The following is a 19,987-nucleotide window of genomic DNA, read 5'->3' as shown; positions in this document are numbered from 1 at the left end:
AGGAGAGCAGCTTTAGACCACGTGTGGCAAATAGGGGAGGCCGTGCCCCAGTCACCTTTAATGGAGACAGGCAGGCTGCGGGCTGAATGTGGCCCACGGGCCGTAGTGTGCCGGCGCCTGAGCCAGGAGGACACCCTGCGTGGGGGGCCCAGCTGGGGGAACTCTCGTGCCTGTGTTGGGGTGGGCGGGAGAAGTCAGTCTCTCCTCCACAGTCTCAGCGTGTCCCGCCTCTTCGTGTTCGGAAGCATCCAGAATGGCAGCCTCCTGGCCGCCCCTCCTGAGACGCTGCCCGGGCCCAGCCAGGCCTCTGGGTCCTCAGCGCTCGCGGAACTGCCTGGCTATAACCATGAGTGATTCCCCCTCAGAACTGAGACAGCGGGGAAATAAAAGCCGGGACTGATGGGATCCCGGCCATAAAACCTGGCCCTCTAATGCCAGCATCTGGAAATTGCCTTTAATTCATGGTGTCTGACCCCAAAGACACCCCACAGCATCTCCTCCTTGGAGTTCAGCCCGGGGGTGGGCGGAGGGAGGTGGCGCGCTGAAGGGCTGTCTTTGCTCAGAAACCGAAACGTGTGCTTTGCTCCTGTGAACTCGGCGTGGCCCCCGCATTCCTGGAGCCTGGAGTCCGTCAAAAACGTGAGTGCAGAGCCAGCTCCTCTCGGGGGCCCGAGGCCCGTTAGAACCACCAGCACCGGCTCCCAAAGACACGCGGCCCAGGAGCACACACTTGCAGGAAGTGCGTTGGGTTCTTGTCTGTCCATGTGTCCGCCAGGCCCTCCCCACCCTCATGCGCTCTCTCCTCCTTCCTGCTGTCTTTTTGTATTTGCTGTTTCTATGGCAGAATTTCTCTCCTGAAGACTTGCTCTTGGAGTCTCTCTTCCCCTCCCCTCCCTCCCTCCCCCTCTCTCCATCTCTGACTCCCGCTGCCCATCTTCTCCCAGTCTCCCCCTTCCCACGGCCCCTTACCTCCCTCCCTTGGGGAGACAGAGCCAGGCACCGCAAACACCTTGGCACCAAACACACAAGCCCACCCTCACCTCTCCGACAGCGGCCCTGCCCACCCGGACCCAGCGGGAGTCCGGCTGGGGCAGCGAATTCCTGCCCAGGTAGGATGCTCAAGGCCTGGGACTGGGTTCCCTCCCCAGGCACCGAGCGGAACTCAAGCCACACTCCTCCCAGGAAGGCAGGGGGACCAAGGCAGCCACAGCTGCACTCAGGGTGTAGCCAAAAAGCGTCAGGTGTGGACGCGGTGGCCACCAATGAAGAACAGGGCTGGAACTTGCTGGCGAACAGACTTACTGTCTGCGAGGGCCGCTCCAGAAACTGGCTTCGCGTTGTCCTGAGAAGATAAATTACCCCGCTGCCCAAGGTGACCACTGCTGCATCGTTCGAGATGGTGAAACATGGGGACAGAACGGGGCCCACCGCAGGCGGCGGGTGGAATAAAGGTCGAGCAGCCATCCCCGAGGCCTGGGCGGCCGGAAGATAGTGCAGGCTGCTCCCGGGGGCAGGGGTGCCGTGAGAGCCGCGTGTCACGGGCGGACGCGGGGTGCCGTGCGTGGGTCTGCGTGTGTCTGTAGCCTGGCCTTGTGTGTCTCCCAGCGTGCGCTTCGCTAAATACTAACAGCTGCTGCCCGAGGGTGCGGGACTTGGGGCCATTCCCACCTTGTTTTATTTGTATTCTTTTCTGGATTACGTTTTTAAAATTCTTTTCTTTGTGTAATGGGGGGACGGTGGCAAAACAAAACAAAGGCCATTTTTTAAAAAAAATATGTTGTTATTGATTTCAGAGAGGAAGGGAAAGGGAGAGGGAGATAGAAACATCAGTGATAAGAGCGAATCATTCGCCGAAACCGGTTTGGCTCGGTGGATAGAGCGTCGGTTTGCGGACTGAAGGGTCCCAGGTTCGATTCCGGTCAAGGGCATGTGCCTGGGTTGCGGGCACATCCCCAGTGGGGGATGTGCAGGAGGCAGCTGATCGATGTTCCTCTCTCATCTATGTTTCTAACTCTCTATCTCTCTCCTTTCCTCTCTGTAAAAAATCAATAAAATATATTTAAAAAAAAAAAAAAGAGTGAATCATTGACCGGCTGCCTCCTGCACTCCCCACACTGGGGATCGAGCCCGCAACCCAGGCATGTGCCCTGACCGGGAATCGAACCATGACCTCCTGGTTCATAGGTCGACGCTCAACCACTGAGCCACGCCGGCTGGGCCATTTTGATTTTTATAAGAAGAAATGCATGGGGGGAAGACATCCCTGCCCTCCTCCTGCAGGGGGGATGCAGGCTCAGGGGGTGCAGCCTGCCCATCCCTGCCCCCCGCGGCCCCCCGGACCCCCTCCCCAGCAGGGCCTGGTGCGTTGGGAGCCCAGGCGTGTGTGTCCTCCCAGCAGGGCCTGCGCTCGTGTGTTGCAGACGCGGACAGCCAGTGCAGCCCCACGAGGCAGAGCCTGTCGGAGGGCGAGGAGCAGGTGGACCGGCTGCAGCAGGTGGAGCTGGTCAGGACCACCCCCATGTCCCACTGGAAGGCGGGCGCCGTGCAGGCCTGGCTGGAGGTGGTCATGGCCATGCCCATGTACGTCAAGGCCTGCGCGGAGAACGTGAAGAGCGGGAAGGTAGGGCACCCCCGGAACCCCAGTGAGAATCCCCCCGGGCCCTCCCATGAGCTTTACCCACCCTGAGCTGGCCTGCCCCACCCCCACCCCGACTCCCACCCCGACCCTCAGGGCGAGGAGGAGATGTAACCCAGGAGCCTGCTGATCTGGTGCAGGCACCAGTGTTCCCAAAACCCTCAGCCTCCCCAGCAAGTCACAGCCCTCCTGGGCTCAGCCTCCTCACCTTTAAACCGGGACGAGCCTCCCTTTACCTGGCTGAGGGGAGGCAGGGCTCCACGGGAGGGCTCTTTCAGCCTGCATGGTGATTTGCCCACCTCCTGGAGGCCCAGCCTGAGAGGTGCTGCAGGGGTGCTCCAGACAGGATGCAGGGGTGCCCCAGGGGTGCTCCAGGCGGGATGCAGGGGTGCTGCGGGGGTGCTCCAGGCAGCTGCAGGGGTGCCGCAGGGGAGCTCTAGGTAGGCTGCAAGGGGTGTTCCAGGAGGGCTTCAGGGGGACTCCAGGCAGGCTGTGGGGGTGCTTTAGAGGGTCTGCAGAGGTGCTCTGCCCTGACCGCAGGGAAGGTGGGCAGGGAGATGGGGAGAAGGAGCCCCAGCCAGCAGACCCCTCTGGGGCTCAGCCCTGGCCGACACGGGTCCTGGGAGGCCTTAGGTGCCCCAAGCCTCCCGGGCGCTCAGTGCCCACCTTTCTGGGGCGCAGGTGCTGCTGAGCCTGAGCGACGAGGACCTGGAGCTGGGCCTGGGCGTGTGCAGCTCCCTGCACCGGCGCAAGCTGCGGCTGGCCATCGAGGACTACCGCGACGCCGAGGCGGGCCGGAGGTGAGCCCCGCTCCTGGCACCGCCTGGGCTGGCCCCAGGGAGGGAGAGAAGTGCCCCCAGGACCTCCGATCACACAGGGGGGGGTGAAGGGGCGCTGTAGGCCGGGCCAGGTGTGCAGTCTGGTACCAAACATCTCTGGGCAGGAGGCCCAGGCACACCCCGTCCCCCCATGGAAAGATGGAGACCAGGGAGTGAGTGAGGCCCCACATGCCCTCCCATCCCCCCAGTGCAGGGGTCGGGGAGACCTCACGCACCCCCAGAACTCCTCTATCTCCGAGGTGGGCCAGCGTAGAGGAGGTGGGGATTTGGCCACAGTGTCTGCTCTGCCTGCTTCCAGCTCAGCCCCAGCTCCCGGGGTTCCAGGGCGCGGAGGGTGCGGAGGGCGCGGAGGGAAGGAGCAGGCAGGGAGACCAGGATGGGATGGGAAGAAATGGACACAGCAGGCCCGTGGGAGGGGCTCCTTGCAGGAAGCACACCAGGGAATGGCCGAGGCCCCTCCCACCAGGTGTGTCCTTGTTGCCCTGCCCCCCTGCTCTTAGCACCCTGACCCCCACCCATAACATCACCCACCTGGCCTACCTCCTGCGGCCTCTCTCCTCACCTTTTGTGAGCAGGCTTTGCTGGGGGGGCCACATTCACCAAGCAGATCTGGGGGAAAGGGAAGGATCCCCACTCACACACACACTCACACACACACTCATACACACACACACACATAGATACATGCTCACACACACACTCTCACACACTCATACACTCACACACACACATACACATAGATACATGTTCACACACTCATACACACACACACTCATACACACACACATAGATACATACTCACACACTCATATATACACACACATAGATACATGCTCACACACTCATATACACACACATAGATACACACTCACACACACACATAGATACATGCTCACACACTCATATACACATACACATAGATACACACTCACACACACACACTCACTCACTCAAGTGCCCAGAGTGCAGAGGGAGGAAGGAGCAAGCTGGTGAGCGGACACTTTTGTTTTGCATAATTATCTCCTTCGCTGGCTCCCCATCATTTCTGTGCAGTTAATTAATCCAGCCCGGTGGTGCGTGCGTTATTTGCAGAAGCAGCTTTGAGGATTAGAAAAGGAGGGGCTGGGGCTGGGAACGCGGGCTGGAAGCCGGAAACCAAATCCTGTGCCGGGAGAGGGCCGGGCGGGCGGCACTCGAGGTGGCAGGAAATAACGAGATCCGATCAGAAACTCAGGCCCCGCTGAAGGCAAGCCAAGCCCACAGGGGCAGCCCTGTGCCCTCAGGACCCGCCCTGGAGGACGGGCTGGAGGTGAGGGCTGGAGGAGCGGCTCCCGCTGAGATTCCTCCTGCGGCCCCGCAGCACCCACACTCACCGCCCACTCCACCCAGTGAACCCCATCCCGGTCACTCAGGCTGGGACTCCCTCCCTCCCCGTCCCCTCCCAGCACAGTCAGTAAATGCTGCGTTGAGCATGGTAGGGCTGCCTGCTTCACCTCAAAACTGTGGGATCGCTGCCCCAGTTCCCCCGAAACGTGGCCGACCCTGAGGACCTCTGGGAGCCAAGACTCTATGGGGAGGATTCAGTCAGCACCCAGATGCAAGCGGCTTTCGAAAACCACAAGTGCTGTAGCAGGACTATTCCCAGGGGCCATGGCTTCCCGGAGAAGGAGGGCCCGGGATTTGAGGGCCCCATTCACCCCCCGGGGAAACTAGCCCGCCCCTCACTTCCCAGGTGACCTTGCTCTCGCTTGACTAGTTCTCCACCAGCGAAGTGAAGGGGGTCAATTAGGGCACGGTTCTTAAACTTTGGGGGATCATGGCCCCTTTGAGAATCAAATAAAAACATTTTCGCCAGAAGAAATAGAAAAAACTTCACAAATTGGCACTCTGGGACCCTCTGACCCACCCACGGCACTCTAGGCTAAGCACCTAGAGGGTCATCATACAGAACACGTCCTGTGTGACTTTGGGCATGGCCTGGCCTCTCTGGGCCATCTCTAAAGCACTTTGCAAAACCATCACCCGTCCTCTTATGGGTACAATTTTATTAACACCGATGTGGGATAGGTGCCCTTACCCCCATGTTCAAGAAGGGGAAAGTGAGGCCCATGGGCACAGAGTCACAAAATACCTAACTTTGAAGTCAGTTCCCTTCCCAGTCTCCCATGTGCCCTTGTGTTAACAGCCCCGGCCCCTCCTCCTATCCTTTATGGAACACTCGGTGCGTCCAGCTGCTGTGCTACTCGCTTTCCCTTCTCTCATCCCCGAGGCCCCACAACTCCAGACACTCACACGGTCAGCCCCATTTTACAGATGAGGAAACTGAGGCACAGAGGTGCAAGGTCTGGAGCCAGCGCAGTCTCGTGTTTTCCGTGTCGAATAATGAACGACCCAGCTCATAGCTAAATCTGTGCCCAAACCCGGATTTCCGGGTCTAATCCAGCCCCAGTTAAGGAGGGGGCAGCATCAAATTTGACAAAATGTCTTCAATTATTTTTTAATGTATTTTTATTGATTTCAGAGAAAGGGAAAGGGAGAGAGGAGAGAAACATCAATGATGAGAGGGAATCGTTGATCGGCTGCCTCCTGCACGCCCCCTACTGGGGATCGAGCTAGCAACCTGGGCACGTGCCCTTGACCAGGAATTGAACTGTGACCTCCCGGTTTCACAGGTCAACACTCAAACACTGAGCCACACCGGCCAGGCTGTCTTCAATTACTTTTAAGGTCAAGACGCTTTATTCAACGTGGGCGCTTACAGTAGCTCAGACCAACAGCTGAGAAAGTGGTGCCATGCTGAGGCGCCCTGGGGACGACTTTTCATGAAGAGAGCTGTGTCGCAGGGCGGCACACACATGGCTACTGCTGGTTAGAAACGGCCTCGCTCAAGGAGGTGAGCAGGCGCCCCTCCCGCCCGCCACCCACGGCCGTGGCACCGCTGACTTGCTGAGCACACCCTTCCTTCCCCAGGAGAGGAGGTGGTTCGGCCGGGCAGTGCCAGCCGGGCCTGGTGGCATCTCATTCAGAGCGCCAGCTCCGACTCCTGCCGGGAGAGAGAGCAATGATGGCTGGGCCTGGGACGGTGCCTCTGAAGTGACAAGGCTGGAGCGGGCCCTAGAGGGGCTGGCAGGGGTCTACCTGCGCCCAGCAGGGAGCTTGTCTCTCCAGAAGGTTCCAGGTCGGGAGCCAGAGCCAACGCCCCACTCGCTCTGTTTTCCTGCGTGGGAAGCTGCTGAGCACGAGCTCTGGGCCAGTGGGGCCTGGGCGGGCTAGACATGCCCACCCGGTCCTGCCTCCAGGAGCTGACGGTCCAGCAGGCAGCTGGCAGCATGGGCAGCAATGATCCTGGGTGCCCTGTACAGGGATGGGACCCAGCAGCAGGTGGGGTGGGGGTGGGGGGCAGGGGGGCAGAAGGCTTTGGAGAGAGCAGAATCTCAGCAGGAGTTCAGCAAGGGAAGGGGGGACAAGGAGGCCCTGGCCCCCCAGGGGCAGGCCCCGTGGTTCTGGTGGCTGAGGGGCCGGAGGAGGGACAGGGAGCCAGGAGCCCGCCCTGCCGGTGAAGTGTCTGCTGCAGGTCGGGTCGGCACCAGGCGGCTGGCCGGCAGAGAGCAATCCTGCGCTCAGGTCAGGATCCTTTCCGGTTCCTGTGTGGTTAGTGCTCTGAAGGAAATACGCAGAGGCAGAGGCTCAGGCTGGGGGAGCGACTTCAGGCAGCATACTGGGGGCACAGCTCCCTCTGGGAGGCGGGAATGGAGGCCTGGGGCTGGGGCAGGACTGGGAGGAAGGGGGTGCAGGGGGAGGGGAGGAGGGGCAAAGAGCCCAGAGCATCTCCGAAGTCCCCCAAGGCCGGAGCCGGGTGTGGGAGGGGGGCCCAGACCCTGGTAGCCCCTCCGAGGACTTCTGATTTGATTTCTGCCAAGGAAAGTCACCATACAGTCTTCTTGTTTTATTTTCTTTAAATTTACCCTTTGTTATATTTCTTCCTCGTTTACTGACTTAATATAATATATATATATATATATACATATATTTGATTTTTTACAGAGAGGAAGGGAGAGGGATAGAGAGTCAGAAACATCAATGAGAGAGAAACATCGATCAGCCGCCTCCTGCACACCTCCCACTGCGGATGTGCCCGCAAGCAAGGTACATGCCCTTGACTGGAATCGAACCTGGGACCCTTCAGTCCTCAGGCTGACGCTCTATCCACTGAGCCAAACCGGCCAGGGCCTTATTTTTTATTAGTTGAATGTTCCCACTACTGGCTTGTGAACTATAACTTCTCTGTTTTATTTTTTATTGTTGCTGTAGAGGTCACAATATAAACACTTACCACTGTCTATCTTCAAATAATAACATGCACCTTTGTCTATAGTATGAAGCGATTTCTCCTCCTGCCTTTGTGCCACTGTTTTCACCTGTCAATAATTTGCTCCTTTATACGTTGTCCTCAAATTCATCCCTGCGGTAGCATATTGCCGAATTCCCTTTTTTAAAAGCTGGTTAATATTCCATTGTATGCTCTCACCACAGCTGGCTTGTCCATTCATCTGCTGATGGACACGTGGGTGCCTTCCCTCTTCTGGCTGCTGTGGGAAGTGCTGCTGTGAACGTGGGTGTACAAATACCTCTTCGAGGCCCTACTTCCCATTCTTTTGGGGAGAGGCCCAAACGTGCAATGGCTGGAATCCTATTTTTAAGGTTTGAGGAGCCACCAGTTTTCCCTCCCACCGCCAATGCACAAGGGTTCCCGTGTCCCCACTTCCCCGCCAGCCCTGTTGCTCTGTGGGCTTTTTGCTAGTAGCCGTTCTAATGGGGGGGGGGGGAGGTGGCGTTTCATTTGGTTTGCGTTTCCCTAACGACTGGTGTCGCTGAGCGTCTTGTTGCGTGTCTCTCGGATACCCGCTACCTCCTTTAGGGGCGTGTCCGTGACAGTCACTCGCCCACTTCTGAATCCGGTGACCTTTCTGTTGGTGAGCTTGAGGAGTTCCCCTTTTCATTCTTTTGTGTGGTCCAAATTTCCACAGGCTTGTTATTCTCTTCCCTCTGAAAGAAGTCCCTGCCACCTTTCTCGGAGGCCATTCCTCTGACAATAGATTCTTTCAATTTCGCTTGGGAAGAAAAGCCTTTGTTTCCACCCTCATTTTTTAAGGCATTTTTTTTAAAAGAACAGGTCTAGGTTCACAGCAAAATTGAGGGGAAGATACAGAGATTTCCCATGTCCCCCGTACCCACCCCCAGGCACAGCCTCCCCTATTATCACCCCCCCCCCCCGCCACACACACACTAGATGGAGCATTAGTTACATGGAGCCTGCATAGACACATCGTCACCATCCCAAGTTCAAAGCTGACATCGGGGTTCACTCTCGGAGTGAGTGGCACGTTCTGTGGTTTGGACAAACATGTAACGACGTACGTCCATCGCTACCGGGTCAGACGAGTAGTTTCACTGCCTTGAAAATCCTCTGTGCTCCGCCTGCTCCTCCCTCCCCTCAGCCCCAACCCCTGGCAGCCCCTGACCTTGGTACTGTCCCCCTGGCTCCGCCTTTTCCAGGAGGCCATGTATTTGGAACCATACACTCCGTGGCCTTTCACTGAGTCGGATGCACTTAAGCTTCCTGCGCAGAAAGATTTTAAGCAGAGGAGTGACCTACTCTAATGGAAGTGATTACAGGTCCACCTGGCAGCCCTGGGGAGCATGCGTTAGAAGGGGCGGTGGGGTGGGGTGGGGCAGTCAGGAGGCAGGTGCAGAAATCCATGCCAGGGATGGTCGTGCCTTGAACCTAGAAAAGAAGAGGAAGGGACAGACACACTGACAAGACGGACTGGTACATGGACAGGGTGGGGGACGCTGCCCTATTCCTTCTGCGAGGCTGCCACCGTGTGGCGAGCAAGGGAATGACAGCCGACTGGACTACCCTCGCCAGGCTCCTCCACCCGTTCATGCATCTGAGAAGTATTCCTGGTGCACCTACTGTGTGCGTGGCCCTGAGGCAAGCTCTGTGTGGATACGAGGCAACCTGAGGGGTGGCAGTGAGGAGAGAATACTGCAATAGACAAAATGTAGGTTTTAATTCTAATTCCAAGACGTGCTACCATGGACTGGCTACAGTCCAAGGAGAGACGGGCCAGGCCAACACTTTGTGGGCCTCAGGGGTTCTGTCTGGGCCCTGGGTGGCAGGGCAGTGTGGGAGCCCCCGGAGGTGCTGTTTACTGCGACACATGTCCCTGCTGCCCTTCACTCTCTCTCCCTCCCTCGTTCCCTCTTCCCTCTCTCTCTTTCATCCCCCTCTCACTTCACCTCTGCTCTCTCTTCCTGTCTCTCCATTCCTTCCCTCTTCCTGTCCGTCTCTGTGACTGTCTGCCCCCCTACTGTTTCCCCCCCTCTCTCCATCTCTGCTCTCCTCTGTTCCATCTCTGCCCACCCCTCTGTTCCTTCTACCTTTCCCACCGCCCCTCTCTCTGGCTGTGTCTCTCCTCACCAGCCTGTCCAAAGCGGCCGACCTGGACCATCACTGGGTGGCCAAGGCCTGGCTGAACGACATCGGCCTGTCCCAGTACTCCCAGGCCTTCCAAAACCACCTGGTCGACGGGCGGATGCTGAACTCCCTGATGAAGCGGGACCTGGAGAAGCACCTGAATGTGTCCAAGAAGTTCCACCAGGTCAGCATCCTGCTGGGGATCGAGCTGCTGTACCAAGTGAACTTCAGCAGGGAGGTGAGAACCAGGCTGTGGGTGCAGGCACCTGCCATCGCCTTACTTCCCCCTCTGGCATTCACTGTTTGCCCATCCAACCACCTCCCCATCCATCCACCCATCCATCCATCCATCCATCCATGCACCCATCTCTCCCTCTCTCCATCCCTCCTTCCAACAACTGCCTATAGCAGTGATGGCGACCCTTTTGAGCTCGGCGTGTCAGCATTTTGAAATGCCCTAACTTAACTCTGGTGCCGTGTCACATACAGAAATTTTTTGATATTTGCCAACCATAGTAAAACAAGGACTTATATTTTTGATATTTATTTTATATATTTAAATGCCATTTAACAAAGAAAAATCAACCAAAACAATGAGTTCGCGTGTCACCTCTAACACGCATGTCATAGGTTCGCCATCACTGGCCTATAGTAGGGGCAGGCCCTGTGCTCAATTCAAGGGAAATAGTGAACCCCAAGGACTCATTACTTGTCCTCACCCAGGCCACTGAGGTCCCTGTGAGCACTGTGGACCCTTATTCCCCATGTGACCTCAGCCCGCTCCCTTGTCCCCCAAACTGACCCACTGTCTCCCTCCCCACAGGCCCTCCAGGAGCGCCGGGCCCGCTGCGAGACACAGAACACAGACCCCGTGGTCTGGACCAACCAGCGGGTGCTCAAGTGGGTGCGAGACATTGACCTGAAGGTGAGGGGTGACGGCGGGTGTGGGGGTGGCTCAGGCAGATGCAGACCCCATGCATGTTTGTGTGAGCGGGGGCGTCGTTACCCAGGCTGGCAAGAACAAGCTGCCTCCTGTCACTCAAGAGGAGGGAACTACAAACCCCGCCCCCACAATGGGCCCCCAGTGCCATGCCCTCCTCACAGTGGGTGAGGGATGCCAGCCATCCTCACTCTCTAGAGCAGGCGCGGGTTGACTCCGGGCCCATCGTCTCACTCGAGTACGTGTGGGCTGCCTGCGCGGTCTGGGAGAGTCAGTGACAAACTGGCCTCGGCCACTGCCCTGCGGGCCCTAAAGAGGGAGGGGGGGCTCCCCTCGGTGTGAACTGACTGGTCCCCAAGGGGCCAAGCCACTGGGAGCGAGGGCCCCCTCAGCCGCAGGCTAAGCAGCCTCGTGCCTTGCCCCCAGGAGTATGCAGACAACCTGACCAACAGCGGGGTCCACGGCGCCGTGCTGGTGCTGGAGCCCACGTTTACCGCCGAGGCCATGGCCACCGCCCTGGGCATCCCCAGCGGGAAGCACATCCTCCGGAGACACCTGGCGGAGGAGATGAGCGCCATCTTCCCCCCGGCCACGTGAGTGCGGGCAGCCTCGCCCCGGGCCCCCATCCGGGCCCTCACTCACGGGGTCCCGCTGCCCCTGCAATGGGGCTGGGAACGGGGGCTCAGAGAAGCGAAGTGCTTTAGCCCAAACGTCATGGACGAGAAAGAGGTGGAGTAAAGTGTGTGGGTGCATCCCCACGGCCCCCGGCATTCGGAACGGGGAGAAGGACGGAGAGTGTGAGCAGAGGCCCTGGGAGGGGTCTCAGCTGGGCATGATTCGCACCGGCCTCAGGGGTCGACGCGGCCATTCCAGCAGGGATGCCTGTGGGGTCAAAGGCTTGGAGAAGGGGCTGGGCATCCGAACGGGTCCAGGTGAACAGACCCGGGCAGCCCACCTACCCAGTCTCCTCATCAGAAAAGTGACCAAGAACAAACACCCGGACGGGCGGGCTGGCGCCTCCTAGTGGATGTCCCCGCAGGTGACTGCAGCAGGCCAGATCCTTCACCGAGCACTGAGGTCTGACCAAATGGCTGCAAATGCTCACTAGGCCGCGTCAGGCCTCCGCAGACCTCCGTCTGGTGCTGGTTTGGATGAGGAAACGGGCCCAGCGAGGTCATCGGCGGCACGAGGGCACAGCCAGGGACTCAGACCAGGCCGGTGCCCCTCACAGCCCCTGCTGGTCCCAGTCAGATGTAATCATAGCCGTCCATCCCCGTGCGCCAGCCTGGGCCTCTGTGTGCGTCATCTCGTTCAGCCCCAGGACGCCCTTCTGAGAGAAGTGCTGTGATGACCCCTTACAGAGCCCATGGCCCCGGGGACACCGCTGCTAAGGGCCGACCAGGCCACGCGTGAGCGTGCGTGTCTCCGGAGCCGGAGCTGACTAGATCCCCCCCCGACACACACACACACACACACACACACACACACACACACTCACTTGGAATGCGTCTCTCCCCAGCTCCACGGGCATCCGGGAGGCTGAGCGCTTCGGAACGCCCCCCGGGCGGGCCCCCAGCACCCCCCGGGCGGGGAAGGAGGAGAACAGCAGTGGCATCAGGCACAAGGCTGGCCGGGTAAGTGGCCTCTGGTTCACTGAGTCCTGCCGCCTGGGAAGGTCTTTTTGTCCAGGCCAGCGTGGCCCTTCCCAGCTCCCGTGTTGGCCTGTGGGGGCCGCTGGGGCGGTCACAGGTGCAGCGAGGACAGAGGCCCCGGAAGTCGCCCCCCAGGGACCTGTGTGATGCAGAAGCCCCACGAGGGTTAGGGGAGCGGCTCCACCTGCAGGTCTCAGCCGCCTCAGCGTCACCTGGGCGGCGGCTTATCATACAGAGTCTGGGACCCACCTGGACTCCTGAAGCAGGGGGCCTCTGGGAGCCACTGGCTTGGGGTTTGAGCTCCTGTGGCCTGGCCAGTCGCAGCAGGGGAGCCTCCGATGTGAGCAAACGTGTGCGGTTTGGGGCTGATCACACACGCAGACCGCACAGTCCTCGGTGGAGGTGAGGCACAGGGGGCAGAAGCGACGACCCCAAAATTCTTCCATTCGCTCAGCGAACCCTGGGGGGCGCCAGCAGCCTTCCAGGCACCTTCCTACTAGTAAACGTGGGGGGAGAAGCATGAATCAGTGGCCACCTTTCTCCTAAGGTGCTCTCGGCCCAGAGCGAGCATTCTCATGAAGGGTGACTCCCCCAAAGGGGGGAAACTGGTTTGGAAAACGCCTCCCTCCTCTTATGTCACTAGCAGAGTGTATCCGCGGTTCATTTCATGGCGGGAGTGTGATGAGGGGAACATGTCTAAAAGGCTTTCTTTACGGGGAGAAAAATGGAAAAAGATAGGATTTACTATCCCTATTTAGTAACTGGGAAAACCGAGTCTCAGAGAGGGCAAGTGACCTGTCCCAGGTCACACAGCTGGGGAGCGGCAGAGCAGGGACCTGAACCCTGGCGTGAGACTCTGAAACCCACACGTTTTCCGTCACAGGAGGCAGCGCTAGAATATCTCTCCTTGAGTTGGGAGTGAGGTCAGACCTCATGCGCATGCTCGGACGGCCCCTCCTCCGTTACTCCTTCCTCCCACTGAGGAGGAAGATGGGAGATTTGTGGATAATCAGAAAGATTACGTCTGTCCTCACCCTTGGTAACAACTGGTTCCTTCCAGTTGGGAACACGAAACTCTCTCCTAATGTTAACTCACAAATTCCTCAGTCTCCCTGAGCAGTGGAGTATTATTGCTAACTAGAGGCACGTGCACCAGTGGGGTCCCTCGGCCTGGCCTGCGGGATTGGGCTGAAACCAGCTCTTCGTCATACTCCGAGGGGTCCCGGATCGTGAGAAGGCGTAGGCCAGGCTAGGGGACCCCACCGGTGCACGTGCACGATCAGGGTGGGGAGGGACCGCGGGAGGGCTCCAGGGTATGTCCAGCCCATCTCTCTCAGTCTGCAGCATCCAGCTAACCTACTGGTTGGAGCATCTGCCCCCTGGTGGTCAGTGCATGTCATAGTGAGCAGTTGAGCGGCCTTAGCATATCATTAGCATATTACGCTTTGATTGGTTGAGTGGCCGACCGGACAACCGGACACTTAACAGATTAGGCTTTTATTATACAGGATAGGAAAAGCACAGAGAGGTTAGGGAAGTTACTCAAGGTCACACAGCAATTAGACTTGGAGACACCACACGTCCCAGATCTGAAAATTCCATTCCTTTCCTTCCTGGCCCTGTGGCCTCGTGCTCTCTCCTCAGCTGCCCCTGGGGAAGATAGGGCGAGGCTTCGGCAGCAAAGAGCCCGATTTCCACGATGACTACGGCTCCCTCCACAACGAAGACTGCGGGGACGAGGACCTCGAGGGCCGGCCAGAGCAGGGCCGCCTGGAGGGCTACAATGGCCTGGAGGTCACCAACGTGTGAGGAGCCGATGCTCGATGCGCGGCCAGACCGGACACGGGAGTCGCCTGGAGGAAGAGGAGCCGGAAGCCATCGCCCTGTACATTGTGCCTGCGGCTGAGGAGGCGCCCCGGTCCCGGGAAAATCCCTACAGACGCCGCAGCTTCAGATGGGAGCACAGGGAGCCAGGGCGCCCGCCGGGGACGTCCGCTCAGCGGAAGGGCGCTGGCCCCAGGACCTGTCACATGCCAGCCCCTCCATCGCCCAGGCCCCACCCCAGAGTGACTGACTGTCAGCGCTGTCCTGGCTGCCAAGGCGGAAAGGGGCCCCGACGCCCCATCCGGGAGGAGCAGGTGGGCTCCATGCAGACATGCGAGCCCCGCGGGCACAGAGGTCAGCAGGCAAAGCCCAAGGTTGACCCGTCAGCAGGTGACCCTCCAGCCAGCGAGGCGGCAGGAAAGGCTGCCCACGGCCGGGACGCCACACGGCGGGAGGGCGCAGCCCAGCATCCTCGCCCCCGTGACTGAGAGCCTGGGTCCCCTGTGGGGTCGCTGAGCCCCTCTTGGGAGCAAGCGGAACGGGGGAGTCATTGTCTCTGCCCCGAAAGCCCCAGTCACAGGGGGTGGACGTGTGGGAGTAATTGCTCGTCCTCCCAGGAGCAGCTCCCCGGGGGGGGGGGGGGGGGGGCGCAGGTGGATGGTCCGTGCGGGGCGGGGCTTGGCAATGGCAGTCCCGGGAAATGCAATATCCTGTCATCGGGCGAAGGGCCGGTGAGGGCAGGATCAGGGATGACGGAGGGAGGCCCGGGACAACTGTGCCCTATGTGGCAGCGGATCCGGGATCGGGGCAGGGAGTGCTCATTGCTACCCCCACAAACCTTTGTTGCTCTGATGGCTGTCCCCTGCGCAGAGGGGTCCTGGCTGAGATGAGCCTCGCAGAGCCACGCCGGCCGGATGGCGGCGAGAACCGCGGGCCTCTGCCTGACTCGCACTGTGTGCTGTGCGGCTTCTCCCGGCGCCTCGCCTCTCTGCACCTCAGCGTCCTCCTCTAGCGCTGCTTCCCGGCCAGGGGGGTGCGAGGACTAACACTTGCTAACGCCTGTAACGCACTCCGTGGCCTCTCGGGAGGCAGGTGGGAGTCGGGGGTCTAATCCCCCACTTACCACACAGATCGGACATGGACCTGCCCCTCTAACTCGGTTATTTTGGAAACAACGTGCAAAAGGAGCACAAGGCATGTGGGATATTTCGACCCTTTAGCACCCCTGATAGGCTTAAGCGGGGAGAGAGAGAGAGAGAGAGAGAGAGAGAGAGAGAGAGAGAGAGAGAGAGGCCCCATAGGCACAGCCCTTGGAAACCAGTTTGATTCCAGGGATCGGCTGGGCTTCCTGGACCCCGATGCTGAGTGACGATCCGGGAAGGACGAAACGAGCATCCCACTGACACTCAGTTACGGAAGCAGATCATCTGTTGGAACCACGATGCCCCACTTCCATTGAAGCCATGTGCCCGAGAGCCCAGGAGGACAGGGTGTGAATTCCCAACACTTGAATCCGCCTCGAAGACCTCTCCAACCCAGGGTGGGCGACACAGACCGAGCCCCGAGGAACTGCGGGGTCCCTCCCAGAGCCAGACCGCACGTCTCCCCCACCCTGACACAAGCACAGCCTCCCTCCCCCGGGGCCAGGTGCCTGGTGGGTGGACAGGGAGACGCCCCCCCTTGTCTGATGTTTGGCCCCCTCGGGACACAGTTCTGATTCCGGGGCCTGAGGCCTGACGCTCTGGGACCTGCCCTGGCTTCGCTGAGGGTCCAGACCCCAGTGTCTCTGTGACATTCAGCCACACGCGGCCGGAGCTGCAGAGCCCGCAGCCGGGGCAGGAGAACCAGACGCCCAGCCACGCTGGTGCCCGGTCACTCCTGAGCCAGCCTCAGCCTGGGTGGCCGGCACCCCAGGACCTGCCTCCAGGGGGCAGCAAAGCAGGAGGCCGGTCATCCCCGCAGGGTGGGCGGAAGGGCAGGGTGGGCAGAAGGGCAATGGTGGGCGAAGGCAGACCTGCTTACCTGAAACGAACGAGACTCGTCAGGAATGAAGCTCACCTTGTCCCCAGCGCACCCCCTTTGCGGACAAGGTGAGCGAGCAGTGGCTTGGGGGTCACCAGCAGGGGTGGCGTTAGTCCGAAAGGCCTGGGGCCACCTGGGCCACTGCACACCCACCTTTCGGCCCAAAGATGCCCTGAGCGCGCACTCGCTCCCCCTCAGGTGCGCGTTGGGAGCTGGCTTTTCAACACGAGAACAGGTTGACTGATAAGCAAGCCCCACAGAGTCCCGTCAGGTGGGCCTTGTCTGCGGGAAAATCCTAAATGTCAATCTGCTTGGGGCGGGGGGGGGGGGGGGGGGCAAGGGGCGCAGACAGACTCGGCAGGAAGACCTGGTGGCTGATTGACAAGGGCTGGCCGAGCGGCCACCTGCACACACTGTCCTGCACGTCCTGCCCAAACCGCCTGGGCCGTGGTCCTGGTCCTTGAAGGGTGACCTGGCATCGGGACGCGGAACCACACCACACGCTTCTCTGGGAGGTGCCGCCCCTGCCTGCGGTGCTGCCCCCTGGACAGGAGTAGTTGGTGCCAGAGGCGGGAGCACCAGGGTGGGCAGAGGGACCCGTGTTCCTTCCAGAGGCTGGGCCAGAGCCACCAGGAGGCACCTGGTTGGCACTCAGCTTTCTGACCCAGGCGGCCCTGAGAGACCCCTGTGTCCTGGGCTGAGCAGAGCCTTTCTCTGCTGTCAGCATCGCTGTCACCAGGGCCCAGGCCCCAGGCCCCAGGCTGCAGGGGGGCAGGGAGAGGCCACGTGAGACCCTGACCTGATGAAGTGCGGGGGGAGGGGTCCTTACAAGCCAGCGTGGAGGAGCCTTGGAATAATGCCCCCCAATCCTGAGCTCGTTGACCAGCGCTGGGGCTGGCAGCGTGGGGTGACGTGGGCAAGAACAGGCCTGAGTGCTCCCCGCAGGGCCCCGGGTCCCTCCACGCTCCAGGGCCAGCTCCCCCCTCCCCCGCCCCCACCCCCCGCCCATCAAAACCTGTGTCCCCGGCATCAGCACCCTGGGCTGCTCTTCGAGGCTCCCACCGGCTCCTGGCAGTTGAGTGACATGAAAGACCCCGTGGGAAACAGCACCGTGGGAATGGGCCTTCTTGCCGGGGGTTGTCTGGGGAGGGGGATTTCCCGACCCTCCCCCACCGGCTGGGGCTGCTGAGGACTCAGAGGGGGGAACACCCTCCCCAGAGAGAATGTTAACACTGTAACAATAAACACTGCTGCACAGCGCTTCCCTGACGAGGCGGCCTTTCAAGACGTCTGCTCTCATTTCATTTTCCCAACAGCCTCTTTGGAAGGAGATTATGAACCCATTGCATCGATGCAGAAACTGAGGCTGGAAAGGCAGAGGGGCCTGCCCAGCTCTAGAAAGCGAAGAAGTCCCGGAGCAGAGACTGGAACACAGTCATCTGCTCCAGATCCCAGCGGGTCCTTCCCCACCCCTGCACCCCCCAACTGCAGAACTGGCCATCCCACCCTCCCCCACCTTCCAGCCTAGGACTTACCTTCCAGGTGCATCACTCAAACGTGGAGCCCAGGGGCGCGCTCTCCTGCTGGGAAAGCTCCCAATGGGGGGGGGGGGGGCGGGGGAGGGGAAGATTCTAGGACAGGGCATGTGGGACGTCTGTGTTAGCCAGGGACAAGTGACAGAACCCAGCTCAGAGCTGGCTGTAAAATAGGACTGGCTGGTCTAGACTCTAGACAAGGCTGGTGGCAGAGAGTCGCACGGTATTTCCAGGATCTCCCTCTCTCTCTCTCTCTCTCTCTCTCGGCTTTGCTTTCCTCTCTGTCGGGTTCATTCCCAGACAAGTCGGCCCCATCTGTTGGCAAACTGACCAACAGACACACCACCTCCAGCCTGGCAGCCAGCCTTCCTGCTTCTGCTGCTCCGAGGCAGAGCTGTGGACCAGAGTCTCTGGCCTCAACCAATGGACAAAAAGACGCCGGTTAGCGAAGCAGGTGCTGGGAGGAAAACGCACAGCAGGCGGGGGAGCAGAGGCAGAAGGCGTGAGGGGGACAGGGCCGTTGGCTCTTTCCTCTCTGCAGCTCACGGCCCTTACCCCAGGGAATCCAGTGACACAGTCATCCTGGCCTCACTGAAGGTGGCAACCCCTTTCCCAGAGGCACCCTCCCTAGGTTGCATCGGAGTGTGGGGGGTCACGGGGTACAGTCTACATTGGAGGGGAAGCAACGTACCCGGTCACGGAGACCAATCTCCAAACCCACGTGGGAAGTTTCTCCGAGGCTGCCAAGCTCTGCCAGATCCACAACGTGCTCGTGATTGCTGGCTCCCGGTCTTATCTGTCCCAGCTGCTGCCGCAAAGTGGCCTAGGCTAGGGGCTCAGAAACACAGGGTCTCACTCCTCGCAGCCGGGGGCGGGGGGGGGGGAGTGCAGGGCCAGGGCGCCAGCATGGCTGGTTGGGGGAGAGCTCTCTCCCACGCTGTGGGGGGCGTCTTCTCTCTGTGTCCTCCTGGAGGAAGGGGTGAGGGACCTCTCTGGGGTCCTTTCTAAGGGCACTAACTCCATTCATGAGGGCTCCACCCTCATGACCTAATCACCTTCCAAAGGCCCCCCCAGCTAACCCCATCACATGGGGGTTAGGTTTCAACATGTGAACTTGGTTGGGGGGGATACGAACATTGAGTCCATCACACTTAATATAGACATATTTTAAGTTTGGCCCAGGCCTGACATTGCTACCTACTTCTGTGAAACCACAGAAATAGATGTCCATATATATGTACAACCATGTACCAAGTATATGGACATGCATGTACCAAGTGCTTGTCCGTGTGTCCCTAGGACCAGCCACACGCCGGGAGGGCAGCAGCGACGTGCTGGGAAGTGCTGCTCTGTGGTGTCTCCCCCACGGCACGCCCCGACCCGGGAGCCAGCCCGCACCCGCCCCAGCTCCGGGGGTACCACGGTGTCCGCTCCCAGGCACTGCCTCCGACCCAGTCCCTCCTCACAGCCGGGCCGGGCCTGGTCTTGTTTAAGCAGCACACACACCTGCTTCCCCAAACACCTGTTCTCTCCAGTTACAGACCCTCAACCCTTCTCCAGGTCCCTCAGCTCTTCGGCTCTTCCTCTCCTATCCCCTTCCTCCTCCTCCTGTTCCTCCTCCTCTTCCCCCTCCTCCTCCTCTTCCTCCTTCTCCTCCTCCTCTTCCTCCTCCTCCTCCTCCTCTTTCTCCTCCTCCTCCTCCTTCTGTTCCTCCTCCCCCTCCTCCTCCTCCTCTGGACATTCCCTTTATAAACATGTCACTGAAATCACACTCAGTGCTCCCAACGGATCTGAGCGCTCGGACTGTTAACATAGGACCCTCTTCCTAAGGGCAGGCCCTGTGCTACGCACGACCTCACTGAGTCCTCAGAACAACCCCAACAGACGGGTGCTCTTATCTCCGCTGTACAGGAGTGGGAAGAAGTTAAGACATGGCCCAATGGGTAGTAGCCAAAGTAGGACTTGAACCTAGATATTAGCCACTGTATTGTATCCTTCCCTAACCCGGGCACGATGCTTCTAGTAATACGACCACATACAGCATCAGCTTTTCTAATGA

The 19,987-nt window shown here is 59.8% G+C and overlaps 1 protein-coding gene across 2 annotated transcripts in view; it reads left to right on the top strand.

Annotated features, from left to right (window-relative positions):
• KAZN (kazrin, periplakin interacting protein) overlaps positions 1–16,351 on the top strand; it is a 789,048-nt gene extending 772,697 nt beyond the window's left edge. For both annotated transcript variants that reach the window (XM_059691208.1, XM_059691209.1), the window contains 7 exons: positions 2,421–2,620; positions 3,317–3,435; positions 9,962–10,193; positions 10,779–10,880; positions 11,322–11,488; positions 12,415–12,529; positions 14,192–16,351. In XM_059691208.1, coding sequence (XP_059547191.1) covers positions 2,421–2,620; positions 3,317–3,435; positions 9,962–10,193; positions 10,779–10,880; positions 11,322–11,488; positions 12,415–12,529; positions 14,192–14,356 — 1,100 coding nt within the window. In that variant the 3' untranslated portion in view covers positions 14,357–16,351. The remainder of the gene's footprint in view (positions 1–2,420; positions 2,621–3,316; positions 3,436–9,961; positions 10,194–10,778; positions 10,881–11,321; positions 11,489–12,414; positions 12,530–14,191) is intronic.
• The last annotated feature ends 3,636 nt before the right edge of the window (positions 16,352–19,987 follow it).

This window comes from Myotis daubentonii, chromosome 3 (assembly GCF_963259705.1).
Source record: "Myotis daubentonii chromosome 3, mMyoDau2.1, whole genome shotgun sequence".
In the NCBI taxonomy this organism is placed as follows: domain Eukaryota; kingdom Metazoa; phylum Chordata; class Mammalia; order Chiroptera; family Vespertilionidae; genus Myotis; species Myotis daubentonii.
The sequence above is the reverse complement of the archived record's forward strand: the minus strand, read 5'-3'. Positions and strand labels throughout refer to the sequence as shown.